The sequence below is a fragment of the Octopus bimaculoides genome, chromosome 1 (assembly GCF_046866305.1).
Source record: "Octopus bimaculoides isolate indiv1 chromosome 1, ASM4686630v1, whole genome shotgun sequence".
Taxonomy (NCBI): Eukaryota; Metazoa; Mollusca; class Cephalopoda; order Octopoda; family Octopodidae; genus Octopus; species Octopus bimaculoides.
This window is the reverse complement of record NC_142928.1, coordinates 193,131,000-193,149,759: the sequence shown is the minus strand read 5'-3', so window position 1 is coordinate 193,149,759 and position 18,760 is coordinate 193,131,000. Positions and strand designations below refer to the sequence as shown.

The window sequence follows — 18,760 nt, the reverse complement described above, 5'->3', positions numbered from 1 at the left end:
TGCCTTGCAAGTTATTTGGTAATCTCAGTATTCTCTGTAAAGTGATGGGCATTAGGAAGGACATTCAGAAGTAAAAATTTATGCCAAAGCTGACACTAGAGCTAGGCGCACCCCTGCAGCTTGCTAGATTGTGCTGGACCATCCAAACCCATGTCACCATGAAAAACAAATGCTAAATGATGATGATCTGTTGGTTGCTGCTCTTTACATAAGTGTCACCATTTTTCAGTGACAAGAGAGAATTTAAACTCAGAATGTACAGGGCCAGAACACATCCTGGAAGGGATCATGTCCAACACTCTAACAATTCCTTGAATCCACCGTCCTGGAATGGTACTTTCATCCTTTTAGAGTATTGACCGTGACAAGATGAAAAAGCAAAGTTGTTCGTGGTGTGATTTGAACTCAGTGCAGTGCACAGTGTTGGAATAAATACCATGAGGCAGTTTATAAAACACTCTACTGACTTTACCAATTCACTGCCTTAAACAGTAAAAACTAAACTTGGTTAACTAAAGACACAGAACAGCAAAACACTTTGATATTATACAGTAAAAAACAAAATATCTCAAATAAACGTAGAAAAAACACAAATGATATATGAAAAGCAAATGTATTCAGTCTAGACCACCACCAGTGAAAAAGACCATAATTAGATAATCAGTAGAATCAACAATATTAAGACTTAAGCAAATAATGTCTGTTTAACATATATCAATAATTATTTTCATCCAACATTTCTTGTCAACACTACAAACCTGAGAAAGAATGCAGCTGTTGGAGGTTTATGATTCTGTGTCTAATTTCAAGTAGAACCTTTCCTTCTTAGTTACACATGAGAATCAATTGAAATAGAAAGAATCAATTCAGCCCTAACAAAATTATAAGGACCATGAGAACTGGGCCAAAGGGTAACTAGAGCTCAAGTAGACATAAGCTTGCTATTGACACAATAGTAGTACTGGTCAGCCTCTCTTTGATACAGAAGTGGCAATGGTCAACTTCTCAGTGAAGATGACAGCAGCAGCAGTAGTAGCAATGGTCAATTTGCTAAAAACTGTCATGTGTATGGATGCATATGTCACAGATTTTAGGAGTTAAAAATGTTGTCTATTCAACAACAATTCAATATTATTTGAAAATTTTATTTATAAAATTTGTAAGACATTTAAAGTATTAACATCAATAGTAACTTTTGAAGCCAGTCTGCCAGAAATAGCAACCGAATCTCCCTCAAACCACACCCTGCTTATCAAAAAGTCAGGCTGATTTAATACTTTTATAAAACAATATACGTGTGAATAGAATTGTGATGGATGTCTAAAACAACTGACCTGAAAAGGAAGGAAATATTCAACAATGTAGTCACAGATACAGTATTTAAGAAATAGACAATAATGGTCATTGCTGGAATGCTTTTGATCATAGGGTCTACTTAGGTAAGACTTGTTTGGAGCCAAAGAACAACAAGAACTATTGAATTAATTTAAGTACCATGAAATACTAACCCTTTTATTACCATAGTTCTGTTGAAACACTCTTCCTAAGTTTCAATTAATTTTGAAAATCATGAAATTAGTGAAATAAATTTATTTTTTTAAGCTGGCGTCTTGGAACATAGAATGAAATTTTGATGAAATGTTTTAATTTGTGACATTAAAATGGCAAATTTGTATCCTAGATCCAGAGTGATCTCAAACTGGTTAGTATCAAAACAGTTAAATGAATTGAAATAATTAAAGGCTACGCCTATATTTTTTGATTACATTATTCCATTTAGGACAGATTTTTAAATTTTTTTTTTTTCTGTTTTCCAGGATCAGAAAGAAAATGCGTCATCAAGTCAAGAATTAGAAACTGCAATTCTTAAAACAATTGAAGCATCAAAGGTTCTTCATAAACAGGTGAGATCATTTACAAAATTTTTGTTTGTTAACTAAAATCTGAATAATTACCTGAGGAAATTTACATAACTCGTTTGATTTTAACACAAACTGACCATTTCCAAGTCTAAACACAAAGTGACCATAAAGCTCATTATTATCATTAAGGACATAATGCTTAGTAGTATTTCTTCTAGTTTTACAGTCCAAATATTGCCGAGGTCGACTCTGCCTTTCATCCTTTCAGGATCGTTGAAATAATTACCACTCAGCTCCGGTGTTTCACTTCTACTATTCCCCTCATTGCAAGTTTCAGGCTTGCCGACAGTAGAAAGGATTGCTGCTGCTGCTACTATTGCTACTTGTAGAAAACATTAAACAAAAAAATATATTCATTTTCACTGTAAAGAATTTAATTATATTTATACTTATAACTCCTCTTATATAAGCTGAATCTCAATGTAAATTAGCTGAACAATAACTGTTGTTGAAAGAAGTATTGCAGTTTATAAAAGAGTTTGCACTTGAAGACAAAATAAATTAGAGAAATATTGTTTAGTTTGGCTTCATTTTTCAAAAATAATTGCTGATTGGATGATACAAGTGTTTTTGTTTGGAACATGAAAGTAAGTTGTTGCTTTGTGTGACATGCCAATAGTATTTTACAATGATTGACATAATGTTTACACAATAACTGATAGTGGGTCTTCATTGTGTTGAGGAGAAAGATTAAATATTCACTTGCACAAGACATAAGTTATGGCTTAGAAGTAGAGAAAGAGACTATACAGGAAGTCTTCTCTTATTCTAATCTCTGACAATTGTTTTCTATATCTGATAATTAAAACTTGAAACCTGTCAGACAGAATAATAGTTATTATTTCTGTCTTAGAAATAATGTAAATTCTCTCTAAACAAATTCATCATCACCATTTTAACATCCACTTTTCTTTGCTTGCATGGGCTGGATGGAGTCTGAGGCAGATTCTGTAGAGTTGGGTGCTTTTCCTGTCACCAATCCTCAGCAGTTCCAAAGGTGGTAATATTTCCCCATAGCTAAACATGTGATTGTAGAATATTAGAAACAAATGACATTGTATGACAGTGACACTCATTTACATCTCTCATTTGATGTCAAGACAAGAAGACACAAACACAGACTCTCTCTCTTTTTCTTTCTCTCTCTCTCTCTCTCTCTCTCTATCTATCTATCTATCTCCTACACACACACACATCTAGGCTTATTTTGGTTTGCAGTTTTCATCTACGACATTCACTCACAAGGCTGAAGTTGACCTTGGGATACAGAAGACATTTGTCCAAGGTGCCTTGTAATGAGACTGAACCTAAAACCATGTATTTGGGATGCAAACTACAAATTACTTTTTGTTGATGTTACACCTGTGTCTTTTTTTCTGATAGTAAACTACCAAATGATTCTTAAATACGTTGGTTCTAAACATAAGAATACCAGGAAAAATTCTTTCTACAAATTGTGTTTAATGTGGAGCAAAATTTAAGACTTTGTTCCTACATTGATTTGGTCAAGCTACAAGAAATCTCTTTACTCAACAAAGGAAAAAAATTAATGTTCAGTTTTTAGTCCTGATATTTTCTCTGTGGAACCTTTATTCTGATTTAATAACCTAAGATATTTTATGAGAAAGATTTGGTTAGTATAGCATATTGGAAAAGTAAGTGTATGAAATTAGAAATAGAATAACTACTGGGAGATGTTTGTGTGGGGATTAGAAATTTGGTAAAACAAGGAATGGAAACCTTTGATAAAATAAACTTGAGAGATATTTAAATCAAAAGGTTTCAGTTCTTATTGGTGAATGGATTACTAAATATACCCAATATTTCATTTTATTACACTGTTAAGATTCCGTACATAGTAAACCTATGTAAAGAACTACTGTTTAATGCTTCAAACTTAATATTTCAAATACATTTGCTATTTTTGGTATTTCTAACTCTGTACTTCATAACTTAGACATTTTCCATCATATCAACATCTGGCAGTTATATTTTCATTCACCCAACATTACAACTGTTGTCCTAATGTCAGCGTTTCTAAGACTTTCTACATATCATCATCATCAGTCCATTTCTTCTTGCTTGCACAAGCCAGATGAAATTTGTTGAGGCAGATTTCTCTATGACTAGATGCCCTGGCCTCCCTGATGCCTATTTCTAAGCAAGGTAATATGTCCTCATGGCCAGGCATGTTTTTCGTGGAAGACTGCAAATGAACAGCATTGCTTATATGATGTGGATGCTCATTTACAACAATCATGTGATGCCTAGATAAGGGTGCATGCACATATGTGCAGGCACACACACACACACACACACACACACACACACACACACACACACACACACACACAGAGGGAGGCTTCTTTTCAGTTCCTGTCTATCAGATCTCCTCACAGGGCTTTGGTCAGTCTGGAGCTAAGGTTGAAGACACTTGCCAATGATGCCATGCTATGAGACTGAACCCAAGACCACATGATTGGGAAGTGAGCTTCTTAACCATACAGCCATGCCTGTGCCTACAGCTGTTTGATATTAGATGTTCTAATGGATTATCTCTAGCTATCTCAAGCTGCTTGATAGTAATGTGAAAGAGTTGCTCTCTTAACTGTGATACTTAACATCAGTGCTGCTCGGTTATAAATTTAGTGATTTACTTTGACAATGGCATCTTCAATTTTATTGAGTTACAGTGTTTAAGAAGAATCTTAATATCTTGCCATGATCATAACAACATCTAAAATAGGAAACCATTAGATTGTCTTATTGTCTTTTAGTTTCTTCTTCTCAATTTGTAATGCTAAGGAACAGGAATGAGAAGAAGCAGGGAGCAAAATAGAAAATGTGAACGCTGGGTAAGAAGCTAAATAATTGGTTTATATGGCTGGGAGAGACATAGTGATAAGGGTTTTTATTGATGTTTTGTCTCAGGAAGTTGAGGGGTATAAAATATTTGAATTTGCAAAACTTCTGCTTGTATAAATAAGAATATAATTAGGGAAGAAGTGTATTTGAAATGACACACGCACACACACACACACACAGTTGCTGTTGATGATGGGGAACTAGAAAAGTAAGGATAGGATTACTATGAGATACAGTATACTCAGGATAGCTCCTTCTTTCTCAAAAAAAAAAAAAAAAAAAAATCCTATAAAAGTCTGCTAAAGAGATTTGACAACTACAGTCATGATGGCAGTGTATGCTACAAGAAATATCTGGATGATAGTTTCTAAGATGCTGAAAGAATCAGATTTCATCTGTAATACATTTGTAATGTAGCAGAGAGAATATGATGAGGCTTCAAGCTGATACAAATAATTAAGAAAACGAGATCAAAGTTTGAGCAGGTTAGGTTATAATGGGTGAGCCAAAAGTCAAGAAGTCTGTATATTGTAATCTGGTGGCTTTAGTTGTTGCACGAGCTATATTTTTATGCTTTGTGACTCTTGGCCCACCTTGTATAAGACTGCAGTTTTGATTTGTATCAAGATAAAAGATCAAATGTATTGTTTCTAGTGAAATTATTAGGTTAAATTGAAATTTCAAAAGAAATTATTAGGTTAAATTAAAATTTCAAAAGAAATTATTAGGTTAAATTGAAATTTGCCACATGGAGCTTTTGTTAGAAACCCATGTTCTATAGTTTTGGTGAACTTTGAAATCATGATTGTGTAAGCAGTCTGAATTGACTATAAGTTCTAGGTAGAATTTAGCTTAGAGGTTGTTGTGCACCAAGGCACTGTGTTATCTATCATGTTTGTAAGTCAAGACTAGTTTTTCTTGTTACAGAGCTAGTTCTTGTGGCAGAATCTGATGACAGGCTTTTGAAAAATTCAAAGCATAGAATGGACGAGTCAAAGAGCTTAAAAATATGGTAAACGCTAAAGTGCTAGAATAGAAAGACCAAACCTGTTAAGAATGTGGTTTTGCTCAATATGTTGGAAAGAAGCAGTTAGGAAGTCACTGTTGTTTAATCATTGCAGATAATGGTTTCTCAACAAAGGAAAGGGAATCTTTAATAGACAGACCAAGAACCATGAGTTTAGCTACACAGAAATATTTGGTAGCAAAAGACAAGTATGCAATAAAGATCATGAAATGCTCAAGAAATTTAGGAAGTTGTAAATAGATTTGGTTCTTTTAAGAATATAATTAGTACTGGGGTAGATGTGATGGAAATTCATTAAAGTCAAAACTTTTATTTCTTTTGGTAGTAACAAAAGGTTGATAATATAAGATATCTGTGGGAAACATGGTAAAGTATGGAAGTAAATAATGAACAGTGTGTGTGTGGGTTGTGACAATTTACAAGAAAAATGGTTTGGCATGAAGAATATTGGACAATGTTTGAGCTGACTTCTCGGTAATGGCAGTCATACCTAAATTAGCAAATCGAGCAGTCAGTACATGCTGTTTATATCTATAATAACTGCAATAATCATGTTAATCTCATATTTATACCTGAGACTGATACTGAAATAAATGCTTTTATTTCATCAAAGCAGAGAATCATTGAACCAACTGGAGTAGATTGTAGAATAGAAGATATTTTTGAAGCAGCAGCCATTCAGTTTCAAATATTTCAGCGTAGTCTATTAATATAGACAGTTTATCAATATGTTATTATGTTTATGAGCTGTCTATATCATATCTAAAATGTTAAGAAATAGAATCAAAATTTGGAGAAAATAGACCACTCAAATGTTTTAGACCACAATTTAATGCTTCTTGTTGGTTTAGTTATTTTGGTAAATTGATGATAAAAAAAGTTCTTAAATATGAATCTGTTCTTGAAATGTTTATTTTGATATTTTGTTTATTTGCTCATCTCAGCTACAAGACACCACAATGGACCAAGCATCGGAATTATTCAAGGTTAATGAAGACCATGATCTACTAAAGGGATTAAAGATCCATGGATTAGCTGGAAGTCCTGACAAAGTGGATGAGTTGTCAGTGAAATTTAGAGAACATTCTGAACAGTTAGAAGAAGTGAGAAACATTTTTTAATAATTATTTATTCTTTTATTATAATAACATTCACACACTTCCCTTGTACATGCACACACATATACTCACACAGGGTTGAAATGCTGTTTGACTTTTCTTTTCAGTGTTGAATGTTCACCATCTCGTTTCCATTACACACACACAAACTCACACAGTTGAAATGCTGATTTTTACTTTTTCACCCCTTCCTTTGTTATTCATCTCTCACCCTGCCTTTCTTATTCATATGTTGTGACGGAGAAAAACAGAAGATACACGACATGCTCTTTGCCACTTCCTCTCTCTCATTGCTATTACTTTCTCTCACTCCCTCTCAGTCAGGGCTATTATTCTCACTACTTCTCCTTCACTGAATTACTATTTTCTCTCCTCTCCCTTCACTTATACTACTAAATGTGATTTTGGACAAATATATATATATAAACACTATGCTCATTATTATATTAGGAGATGATAATGATAATCACGACAATAATCATAATAATAATATTTGTTATTATTAAGGCAACGAGTTGGATAAAATGCATAACAACATTTTTTTCTAGCTCTTTACATCAACTTTGTTTTTCATCCTTTCAGGGTCAATAAAATAAGTACCAGTCAAATACTGTGGTCAATGTAATCCACTTCCCCCTCCTGTCAAAATTGTATGTCTTATGCCTATGTTAAAAAGAATTGCTATTTTTATTGTAAAGCTATCATTTGTTTTGTCAGCAGGGATATTACTTTGAGTTTTAGTGACAACAAGTCACCTCAAATCTCAATCTTTCTTAAGATTCTGGCAGAAGATAGAAAGGCACTTCTCTGCAAGTTACAGCCTACAAGACAGAATGGGGTTATAGTAGAGAGGAGAGTGGCTTTATGCTATGGGATTAGGGGTTAAAGTGAGAAAGAAGGGACCAGAACAGAACAAGTCTTTTATTGTAGGGGCTCACATCATAGAAGAGAGGGTGGGAATGGGTAGGATGGAATTTCAAAGTAGGTTTTAAAATGTGTTAATGTGTGCAATAGGGAAATATTGTGGGTGAAATTACAGCATTGAAGGTGGTGGATAAGTGTAAATTGGTTGGTTGAATATTTAAGTTGTGAATTGCAATAACTGGGAATAGGTATATGTCCTAATATAGGCCTGAGAGTTGATGATACATGCCAGTTGTGAAAGTTCAATTGGGAAAACAGGAGTAGACAGGATAGGTGCTAGCCAAAATATCAAGATTTATAAAAATGTGTTGTAAATCAGACTTATCCAACCCATGTCTGGTCTGACAAAAAGAGTTTCTGATTATCTTTATTTGTAATTAATTCTCATTTCTTAATAAGTTCTCTGCTACAATGCAATCTCAGTTTTGTTCTTGAAGCATTTTTTTTCTCTTGATGTCAAATTATCAGTTAAAAGTTTTCAGATTACAACCAGACTAATACTCATTGAACTATTCCAGTAAATATGTCTAGTCAATAAGTTGTTTTTCTATGAGCTGTATACATTGTCTTTGAAATAAGAAGCTCTAGTAGGTTGAAATGGCCTTCAGCGACCAGAATTATGTCACTGTAAAAATGTTTTCCTGTTTTCACAAAGATAAAAGCAAATGCAGTCATTATTGTAAAGTCGACTTTTGAGTAAACGAGAATATGGAAGCTAAACTCGCTTTGATTATTTATTTGGAAAAAGAATTTTTTTCTTTATATTCAGAATTTTCAAAAAATATTGGAATTCTGAGTCGTAATTTAGATTATATAATATAGTTAAGAACAAAATTTTAAAAGCAATAACACTATCATTATTTTTTGGTGTGGGACGAAGAATAATTTTTGTACAATGGAATAAAGAAGTATGCTTTTGGTTTCACAGGTTGATGACAATAAACAGTTTTCCATGTTATGAGTCATAATAAATATAGTAAACATATTTGATTGTTAAATAGTTAAGTGTTTGGTTAGAGTATTAGAGTATTGATATATTAAATACATGAAGCAGTTTTATAAAAGCTAACTTTTCCTATATTACTACTTGACTTCCTTCTAAAAAAGCTGCTTAAATGTTTTCCTTTGTTGATATTTTGGATAGTTTGATAAATGGTTTATTTATAGCCATTACATCAGCTAAATGTATTTATCCATTCACCCACTCAAGATTGTCTGTATTTCTTGGCACCAAATAGAAGAATATGTTTGGATTTAATTTTTTTAATTTGAAACCAAATCTTATGCAATTATAGAGGGGAAAATTTAGCTTGGAATGTTAATGAGAAATTAGTTAAAGATAGACTGAGTTATACAGATATATGTGTGTGTGTGCACAAGTAGATGTTGAAACAAAAGAAAAAGAGCAATCATTACATGTTGTGGAGGTTAAAATGTTTCTATTAATCTGAGTGAGATTAGCTATGATAAAATGTTTAGTAGATGTAAAAGTTCATGTCTCACCATTCAGAATACAATAATACTAAATAGTGAGACAGCCATAACTTCTAAATAAGACTGGTTGTCATTGGATGATGAGCAAAGCTTGCATTTGTTAAACACTTCAGGTCACAAGGTGGAAATGATAATCCAACGATTGCTAGATTGCCTGGCAGTTGTTGCTTGAGGTGCAACTTGGCACATTAGATAGTGGTCTTTCTTGCTTTTGCTAGAATTTCTAGTGAAATTATTTCAGTTAAATTTACAAAACAATATTAACAGCCAATAGCTTAAAAATCAATTGTGAGCTCTGCTGATGGCAGAAGTATGGAAGCTCTTATCCCTTTATATGAGATTCATTGGACTGTTCAATGTCTTATAGAAAGAAAACTCCGGAGAGTAAGAGAAGGCCTTATTGAGAATGTTCCAGGTTTTAATGGAAAGATTATTTCTCTGGTGTCAAACCCTCTTCATAAAAATTTTTATCTAGAAGCTTTGAAATCAAGGATATTACCTGGTTCCTCCATACTCATCTGTAGCATAAAACAGGTGACTTTAATCCTGGAGTTTTCTGTTAGTCAATTTCAGCCATCAATTGTTAATGGCTGAAATTTTACTGAAATTTCTAACAAAAGCTACAGAAATTGTTCCCTATCAGTTTCCCCCCATTCAGTAGATGTTGAGCAATTGTTATAATACCTAACATTGTCAAATTATTAGTTCAGCCACTTGACCCAAACTGGATAAAAAGAATGAGCCTTGTTAAGAAGCTGTGGTTGTCTCACCACTCAGTATCATTGTATCCAAATGACCAAACATGCTTTTTCCATGTGAAACTTTCAGTAATGCAGATATTTGTGAAACTGATTATGCAAGTTTGTCTAAGTAATTAATTAGATTTATTCATATATTCATATCGTTTAACATGGCCATGATGTTTCAGCAAAGTGTCTGCTAAGCTGCATCAAGAATCGTATGTGTGTGTGTGTGTGTGTGTGTGTTTATTTCTCTTTTAAAGCTAAAACAATGCAAGTTATAAAAAAATTAATAATACAGGTCAATGGTTAGTACTTTTACTTAGTGTTTCAATATTTCAGGCTTAGGAACACCTCCTTCAGGAAATCTATAAAGTAAAGGTATTGTTAGTTGACGTGGCCTGTATTATTAATTTTTTTATGACTTGCATTGTTTTAGCTTTATCATCATCATTGTTTAATGTCTGCTTTCCATGTTGGCATGGGTTGGACAGTTTGACTGAGGACTGACAAGCCAGGAGGTTGCACCAGGCTCCAATCTGATCTGGTAAGGTTTCTACAGCTGGATGCCCTTCCTAACACCAACTACTCCGAGAGTATAGTGGTTGCTTTTTACGTGCCACTGGCATGGGAGCCAGTCAGGCGGCACTGGCATCGACCATGCTCAAATGATGCTTTTTACGTGCCACCAGCACTGACATTAAAGAGAAAAATAATAAAATCCTTTGTATATCAGAAAAGGCTTCATGAAAACTATAATATGTGTGTGTGCGTGTGTGTGTATGCATGCATGTGTGTCTGTACATATAATTGAACATTCTAGAAAGAATTCTAATTCACACTATATAAGAGATGAACACTTGGTTTCTAAAATAGTTTGATAATTGGTATGCATAAAGCTCTGTTCTTGAATCACTTTTGTGCCTTTCTATTTATATGTGAGTATCTGTGTATCTCTCTCTCTCTCTCTCTCTCTCTCTCTCTCTCTCTCTCTCTCTCTCTCTCTCTCTCTCTCTCTCTCTCTCTCTCTCTCTCTCTCTCTCTCTCTCTCTCTCTCTCCTCTCTCTCTCTCTCTCTCTCTCTCTCTCTATATATATATATATATATATATATATATATATATATATATATATATAAACTAGTTATTGATCATGCCATGGCTGACCAGAATTACAATGTGTGTGTGTCTGTGTATACTATATAAATTTGTGTATTTCAGTTTACCTTGCATCTTTCTAGCAAAATTACAATACTAAAAAGATCAAATATATTTGATTCCATGATTATTCATCTCATGTTCAACCATCAACACAACTAATAAACTCCCTTGAGACAGCCACAGAATTTCAGTTAACCTCCATTTATCATAGACACTTTATTGCACTGTGTTCTGAAATTATAAACATATTATATTTCAATATTAGATTAATTTACAACTTCTGGGCATGACAAGAACAACCAAACATTCAAGTGGGTGTTGTGATTTGGGTGTCAGCAACAGTTCCTTATATTCTAGACTAAATCCTGACTTCTCTAGAAATTTCAAATATTGAAGAGGAAGCTGAAGACAGTTTCTGGTAAAAAAGGATTGTGGACAAATTAAAGAATGCTACAGATAAGTTGTTCTAATCAATGGTTTGATCCTAACCAGACAAGTTTTGTTACCAATCTACTTGAGACCTCTCTGTTTTATGGTACAAACTTCTACATGGCTGTGTAGTAAGAAGTTTGCTTATCAAGCGCATGGTTCCAGGTTCAATCCCACTGCATGGCACCTTCAGGAAGTGTCTTCTACAGCCTGGGGCTGACCAAAACTGTGTGAGTGGATTTGGTAGGCAGAAACTAAAAGAAACCCATTATATGTGTAAGTGTGTGTGTGCATGTATGTGTGTTCTCCACCACTGCTCGACAACTGGTATTGATGAAGTTACATCCCTGTAACTTAGTGGCTTGGCAAAAGAGACTGGTAGAATAAATATTAGGCTTAAAAGCAAAAGTAAGTACTGGGGCTAGTTCATTTGATTAAGAATTCTTCAAGGTGGTGCCCCAGTATGGCCACAGTCTTATGACTGAAACACATAAAAGTTAAGATAAATCAAAACTTCCCATTAAAATTTTTTGATGCTAATTTATGTTTCACAATGGTTTTGCTAACACACGTAGGTTTCCCAAGCAGTTGGTCACCTTAGTACTAACTAGGTCCAACACTACTTAACTATGGTGATCAGATGACAGATGGTGCATTTAGCATAATATGGCCATAAACCTCAGTTGGGAAGATCATGTTTAAGCACAGACATGGCTGTGTGGTTAAGAAGTTTGCTTTTCAGACATGTGGTTTTAGGTTTAGTCTCATAGTGTTGCACCTTAGGCAAGTGTCTCCTACAATAGCTTCAAGTTGACCAAAGCCCTGTGAGCAGATTTGGTAGGCAGAAACTGAAAGAACCTGTTGTGTATTTTTTCTGTACCTTTTTCTTGACATCATGTTGTGGTTGTCAACAAGTGTCCATTGACTTGGAAGTGATGTTGTTCATTTCCAGTCTTCTGTGTAAACCATTTCTGGCAAAGGGGGAAATATTTCCTTCTTTGGGAACAGGTGAGGTTTGGCAATAGAAACAGTACCTTGGTTGTAGAAAATCAGGCTCAATAAATTCTGTTTGGTCCATGTAAGCATAGGAAAGTAGACATTAAAATGATGATGGTAATAAAAATTTATGTTTCAAACATCAGCTAAATAAATACCAAAGTTATTTTACTATATTGGTTATTATTTTAGAAATTAATTAAAAGACAGTGTTTTTCATCATAAATACAGTAACAAAAGGGTTAAAGGATATTTACTGAATGAAAATTAAATTTTGAAAATTAATATAAAGATAGAAAGAACTAAACACAAAGTCTTTTGATAAAGTTGGTAATTTTCATAAAAATAGCAGAGCCCTCATATCTCTATTCATAATCAGCTATTAGAAAGTATGTGAGCAGAACAATATACAATACAGCTAAAGTAGATACTATCTATATTTATTCTTGTTGCTATCTGGATTATAGTGTCAAGAATTTTATTTTTATTCTGGCTTTGAGTTTTTTCTTTGTTTTTTTTCTTCTTCAAAATATAACTTTTGAGTCAACACTTGCATTTTGTACTTACAATACAACCTTTTGAATCTTTTTTTTTTTAAGCTATTATGGCTGGAGTTTATGCTTCCACAACTAATTTATGCTGACATTTGATTGGATGTCACTTGACTTGTAATACTTTATCATTTGTATCTAATACTTTGTCTCTATCTGTATGTAATAACCTTGTGGCTGTGTAATACCTTGTTGTGTCTTTGTAAACATTGGCAGTTTGTATGTAATTACCCTGCTATTTGTAATACATTGTAGTCATCTCTATGTCCTTTGTGATACCTTGTCAGCTGTAATACTTTGCTGTTATCATGTATGCAATACATTATCATGCTGAATACTTTGTCATCTGTATATAATGTATTGTTTTCATCTATGATTATCTTGTCATTTGGATGTTATACATTGTCATCAATATGTAGATAATACCTTGTTAGCTATATGTAAGGCTTTGTCATCAGACCTGTATGTATGACCTTTTTGCCATCTGTATATAAGACCCCCACCTTCAGTTTGTCTTCAGTATATCTGAGGCTCACTGAGTGCCCTATGTTTTCCAAATTTTCTCCCCAATTCTTTGAGCTGATAGATAGATGCCAGCCATTAAGGGCTTCATTTGTCTCTCTTTTCCAGCCATCATAGTTTTCTAGCTATATACTTATATAATATTGAATTCTTAGTGACAACTAAACAAAGAAGTTGGAGTTGGGATATTCTTAATAATTTGGGTACTTTACACTCATTAACAAAAATGTATTTAATAACTGTTGCTAATAAAAATAGAAGGAGACTTAGCTGTAGAAAAATAGTTAAGCTTGCTCAAAGGACATTATACATCAAGTTCAGTAACCATATCTGTTGCTTACACTTTACAGTATTCTAGTTGTGTGTGTGTGTTGTCTGACAAAGGCTAGTAGGTCAAAATTTCGAAGTCACTTTCAATTCTTTCCTTGTAAAAGTATAATAAATATGTACTCTACAAAAAGTATTGAGTAATTCTTCAGTTGAATTGTTTTTATTATATCTCAACATAAAAGCAACCATTAATGTGTGTGTGTGTATGTGTAATGTATATGTATATGCTGTCACATTCATTAAATTTATCTGAAGTTGACATGTTGTTCTATAAAAAGTAGTGAAATTTACCTAGATTTCAAAGAAACAAAATTTGTCGTTGTTGATAAAATAATCAATATAAAAGTTCTGTACTATCAACGCAAATGATTATTGTAGCATGCATAATATATAGAAAACTTGTAAAATAAACAATAATTGATAATGACAGAGGGAGGGAGGGTAATACACACTATTTTTCCAGTGGGATGAAATGTTTACTAAAATAGGTTATGAGTAAAACACATGAAGTTTCCAGTCCTTTGACCAGGTGTGAAAATTGGCATTAATAATCTGAATAAGTGTTAGTTATTGATTTATGAATGATTTTTTTAAAAAATTAGACTCTGACCACCAACCAATCACAAACTAGAGACTTTTTTTTTCCTGTGCTTTTCATTTTATAATCTTGAGAAATAATTTATGGTTGACATACTGTGTTCTATAAAGTGACAGTGTTTCTTGCCCCAATAATCAAAGATTTCAGCAATTTGTTTATCTTTCTCAATATTTTTATTTGTTTCTTTCATATATAATATATATGTATATTGTTGAAAACATAGCCATTTACAAAACCAAATGATTGAAGTTGAAAAAACCAGTTATAATCAATTAGTTATAATCAATAAAAGATGTAGGATCTAATATTTTTGGTTCATTCTCACTGCTTCCATCATAGTCATCATCATTATCATTTCTTAATGATCTGATTCTGAAACTAGTTGATTGATATATCTATTTGTTTATTTGATTTTTAAGAAAAAATTTTCTATTTAAGTGGTGGTGGTCATTATTTTCATCTCTTTTTCTGTATCCATAATTCTCTGATTTATTATGCCTTGTGTGTATTACTCCCTGTTAGTTCTCTGAAATATTTCAAGAAATGTTTCGGGTCTTTTAGTTAGTCAGAATGTGAAGGATTTTACTTGTTTGTCTGATGAATTCCTATGTTACTTGTAAGGGGCAACAGTTTTTTTTTTTTTGGAAATCTTTGAAGAAAAAAAAAAAAAAGATTTAAGTAACATTAAGAAACTTAAATTTCAGCCTAATAAAGATAAACAGGATAAATATATATCATCATCATTTAACATCCGTTTTCCATGCTGGTATGGGTTGGATGGGTTGACAGGAGCTGGCCAGCTGAAGAACTGCCTAGGCTCCATATTTGCTTTGGCATGGTTTCTATGGCTGGAGACCCTTCCTAACACCAACCACTTTGCAAAATGTACTGGGTATTTTTATGCAACACTGGGCACAGGTGCATTTACGTGGCACCAACACCCCTGAGCCTGCAAGATTAAGGATGCTCAGCTCCCGTGTTTGGGAAGAAATAAGGACCAATTATTGTATTTCCCCATATAACCACCCACACCATAATCCTTGGGACAGTATTGGACATGCACATCCTCAACCCACCGAGGATTTTCTGCCGACCAATACGATGAATTATGTCTGTTAACCGAACCGTTTAAGTAAAATATTGTTTTGTCACTGAATAGAACATGCTTTCCCATCTGTATTCGTTCTAAAAACCACTGACAATACTCTACATGACAACCCATGTCATCCCCATTGCAACTCATGTGCTAATTGTACTTTATATGGATGAAAATGATTGTGAGACAAAATGCAACCAATGCAACACCCGTTTCTTGTGAAACTTTTTTTTAGTGACTTTCGTGGGCTTCCTTCTGCATGTCTGCATACCTGTGCAGATGTTTCAGAATCAGCTGCAGTTCTTCTTCCACTACGGGGCCGGTCATGGATGCTTCCTGTTTCTTTAAAATGAATAAAAGTTTTGCTGACGTTTCTTTGTGTAATTGGTTTGCCTATTCAGGTACTTAGCATTAAAAATATCTACAATAACATTGAGTTTACAATGATTTAAAAACCACTATTAGGTGTCATGCGTTGGTAATGTACTGCATGCCTATATATATATATATATATGTATATATATATATATATATATATATATATAAATAATAATAGGGACCACATCCAACATAAACTGTAAGATCTTATTTGGGATTGGTTCCAGGTGTGGCATAGGTATAAAAGAACATAAATAGGGTTTTAAATGTTAAATCCTATTTGTGTTCTTTGATATTATATATATATATATATATATATATATATATATATATATATAATCTACAAATGATGCCAATATTTTCTTCAGTTATTTGTGATAAAGTGTCTTCAGTTTTAATCATGTTAGGTATTCACAAATTATTACATTTAATTGCTAAATAGGAAAGCTTGTATAATGCTTATCTATTGATTATTGGCTCAAACTTTGTTGCAGTGCATTATAATTTTGAGTGCTGTACTTCTTCATTTAAAGTAAATCTTCATTACAATAAACGACTGCTTGTAATTAACAGAATAAACTGGTGTTCAACAGTGATCTAACGTCAACCTAATGACATTTCATAACTGGATATCTTTGGACATCATTCTTTTCTGTTGATCTAGAACTCTTTGTAGAGTGTATAGAAGAGCTGTAGAAAATGTTGTAAACTTTGAAGAATGCTAAAAATATCAACAGAGGTAAAGGTTAACATGACAGTGGCTGAAAACTAATTACAATGAAGCAGGAAATTTCAGTATTATTGAGAAATGGCTTTAGTCAATGTGTAGGAAAGTTATTGGTTGAAACTCGATATTAAGTGCTGAGAGTAAGCTATTGGCACAGAGAAGGTGTAGAGGAATCTCTGGCATACTGTCAAGAAACCTGAACTGCACTAGATATACAGGAGTTGTTAGCTGTAGGGGTACTCCAGAAATAAAGTCCGGAACTTCTGATATGGTTCACTAAACAAAGTAAATAAATTTCTTTTACCTAAGTAATGCAGTTGGTGTTTGAAGTTGTCTGAAAGTGTGGCTGCATCTTCACTGGTTTTGATGAAGAGGATTCAGTTATTTGATCATCTGCTCATTGAATTTGGTTGTGTAAGTGGCTGAGCACTCCACAAATACATGCACTCTTAATGTACCTCTCAAGCAGAATCAGCAAGACACAGTGTGTAACGAGGTAGTGTCTTTTATTGTGTTGAGTCAAATGTTTTGCAATATTTTGGTTACTTATTTGCTTTTTTCAAGTTACAACAAAAGCATCCTAGCAGTCCTAGTAGAGGTCATTGTGTTGCACCATCTGAAACTACCTTTCAGCCAGTCCTTTGACCCCCACACTAATAACAGTTCTTGTCCTTTGAGGCAAAGAATTCCTTCACTAATGCTACCACCTCCTCTTCGTTAATGAAATGTCGCAAGTGCGGGAAGTGAGCCAAATGATTTTTGCTCAAGATATAATTCATCTGACAGGCTTCTCTACAGTTTCTCACTCCCTACTCAATTTTACTAATTTTATTCACAAGTTATGTGTTGATCTGGAGCTATAGAAAATGACAGTTGCCTAAGATGCCATGCTGTGGAGTCAAAACCAATCTTCATGGTTTTGAAGTGAACTTAACTATTCAGCCATAAGTAGAGGAAGTCAAGAAATCGTTATTATTGTAGGATATATAAAAGGTTGGGGTGGGAGAGTGTGATATAAGAATTGTCATATTGCATAGAAGTGAGATATGGTTATTAAATAGGGAATCTGGAGAGAAATGTGTTGAATATAGGCAATTGAAATGTAACATTAAGTTGTGTATTGTTAAGGAACAGGTTAACTGAAAGCAAAAAGAGATATCAGCTGGTATGTAAGATGATTGTAGTGGATGAAAGAATGACCGCAAGTGATAAAGCACTTATGGCAGAGGAAAGACCAAATATGGTGTGGGAGGAAGTTATTAGGTCAGATCTCAGAGGTAGTATGATACAGGATCATCAATTGGAAATCTGTTGTTTTGGAACTTCATTTAATTCATGCCTTCATGGAAAAAAATAAATGAAAATTAGATGTTAAGAGAGTGTGTTCTGTAGTTTTGTACAGGAGGAAGAAACAATTCATCTTGATCTGTCTTTGAAGATCCAAGATCCAATTACATATAGTGTATGTGTGTTAGTTTAGTAGTTAGCATATAGCAAAAAGAATGTACTTATTAGTGTATGGGAGAGAAAGAGTGGAACTTTATTGGTCAGTTTATGGCAAAGAAAGTGGAATTGCACTGGTCAGTATATGGTTGTGACTATACTGGTCAGGGTACGGAGAGAGAGAGAGAGAGAGCAATGGTCTGTGTATGACAGTGGAACTTCACATCAGTGTATGTTAGTGACAGGTCAGTGTATAATAATGACTGCACTGGTCATTGTCTGCCCGAGAGACATTGGTGTGAATAATGTAAAGTATAAATGGAGCATGTCAGATTCTGTGGCACAAGTTCCTTGTTTTAAAATGAGCTAAATTAAATCCTTTTATCAAAATACTCTGTTAATTTATGTTCCAAACATCAACTTGATAATGGCAGTTATTTT

General features: G+C 33.6%; 1 protein-coding gene across 2 annotated transcripts in view; it reads left to right on the top strand.

Annotated features, from left to right (window-relative positions):
* Positions 1-18,760, top strand: part of LOC106877594 (alpha-catulin) — a 338,021-nt gene that overhangs the window by 288,261 nt on the left and 31,000 nt on the right. For both annotated transcript variants that reach the window (XM_052973445.2, XM_052973451.2), the window contains exons 8-9: positions 1,818-1,904; positions 6,759-6,917. In XM_052973445.2, the coding sequence (XP_052829405.1) occupies positions 1,818-1,904; positions 6,759-6,917 (246 nt within the window). The remainder of the gene's footprint in view (positions 1-1,817; positions 1,905-6,758; positions 6,918-18,760) is intronic.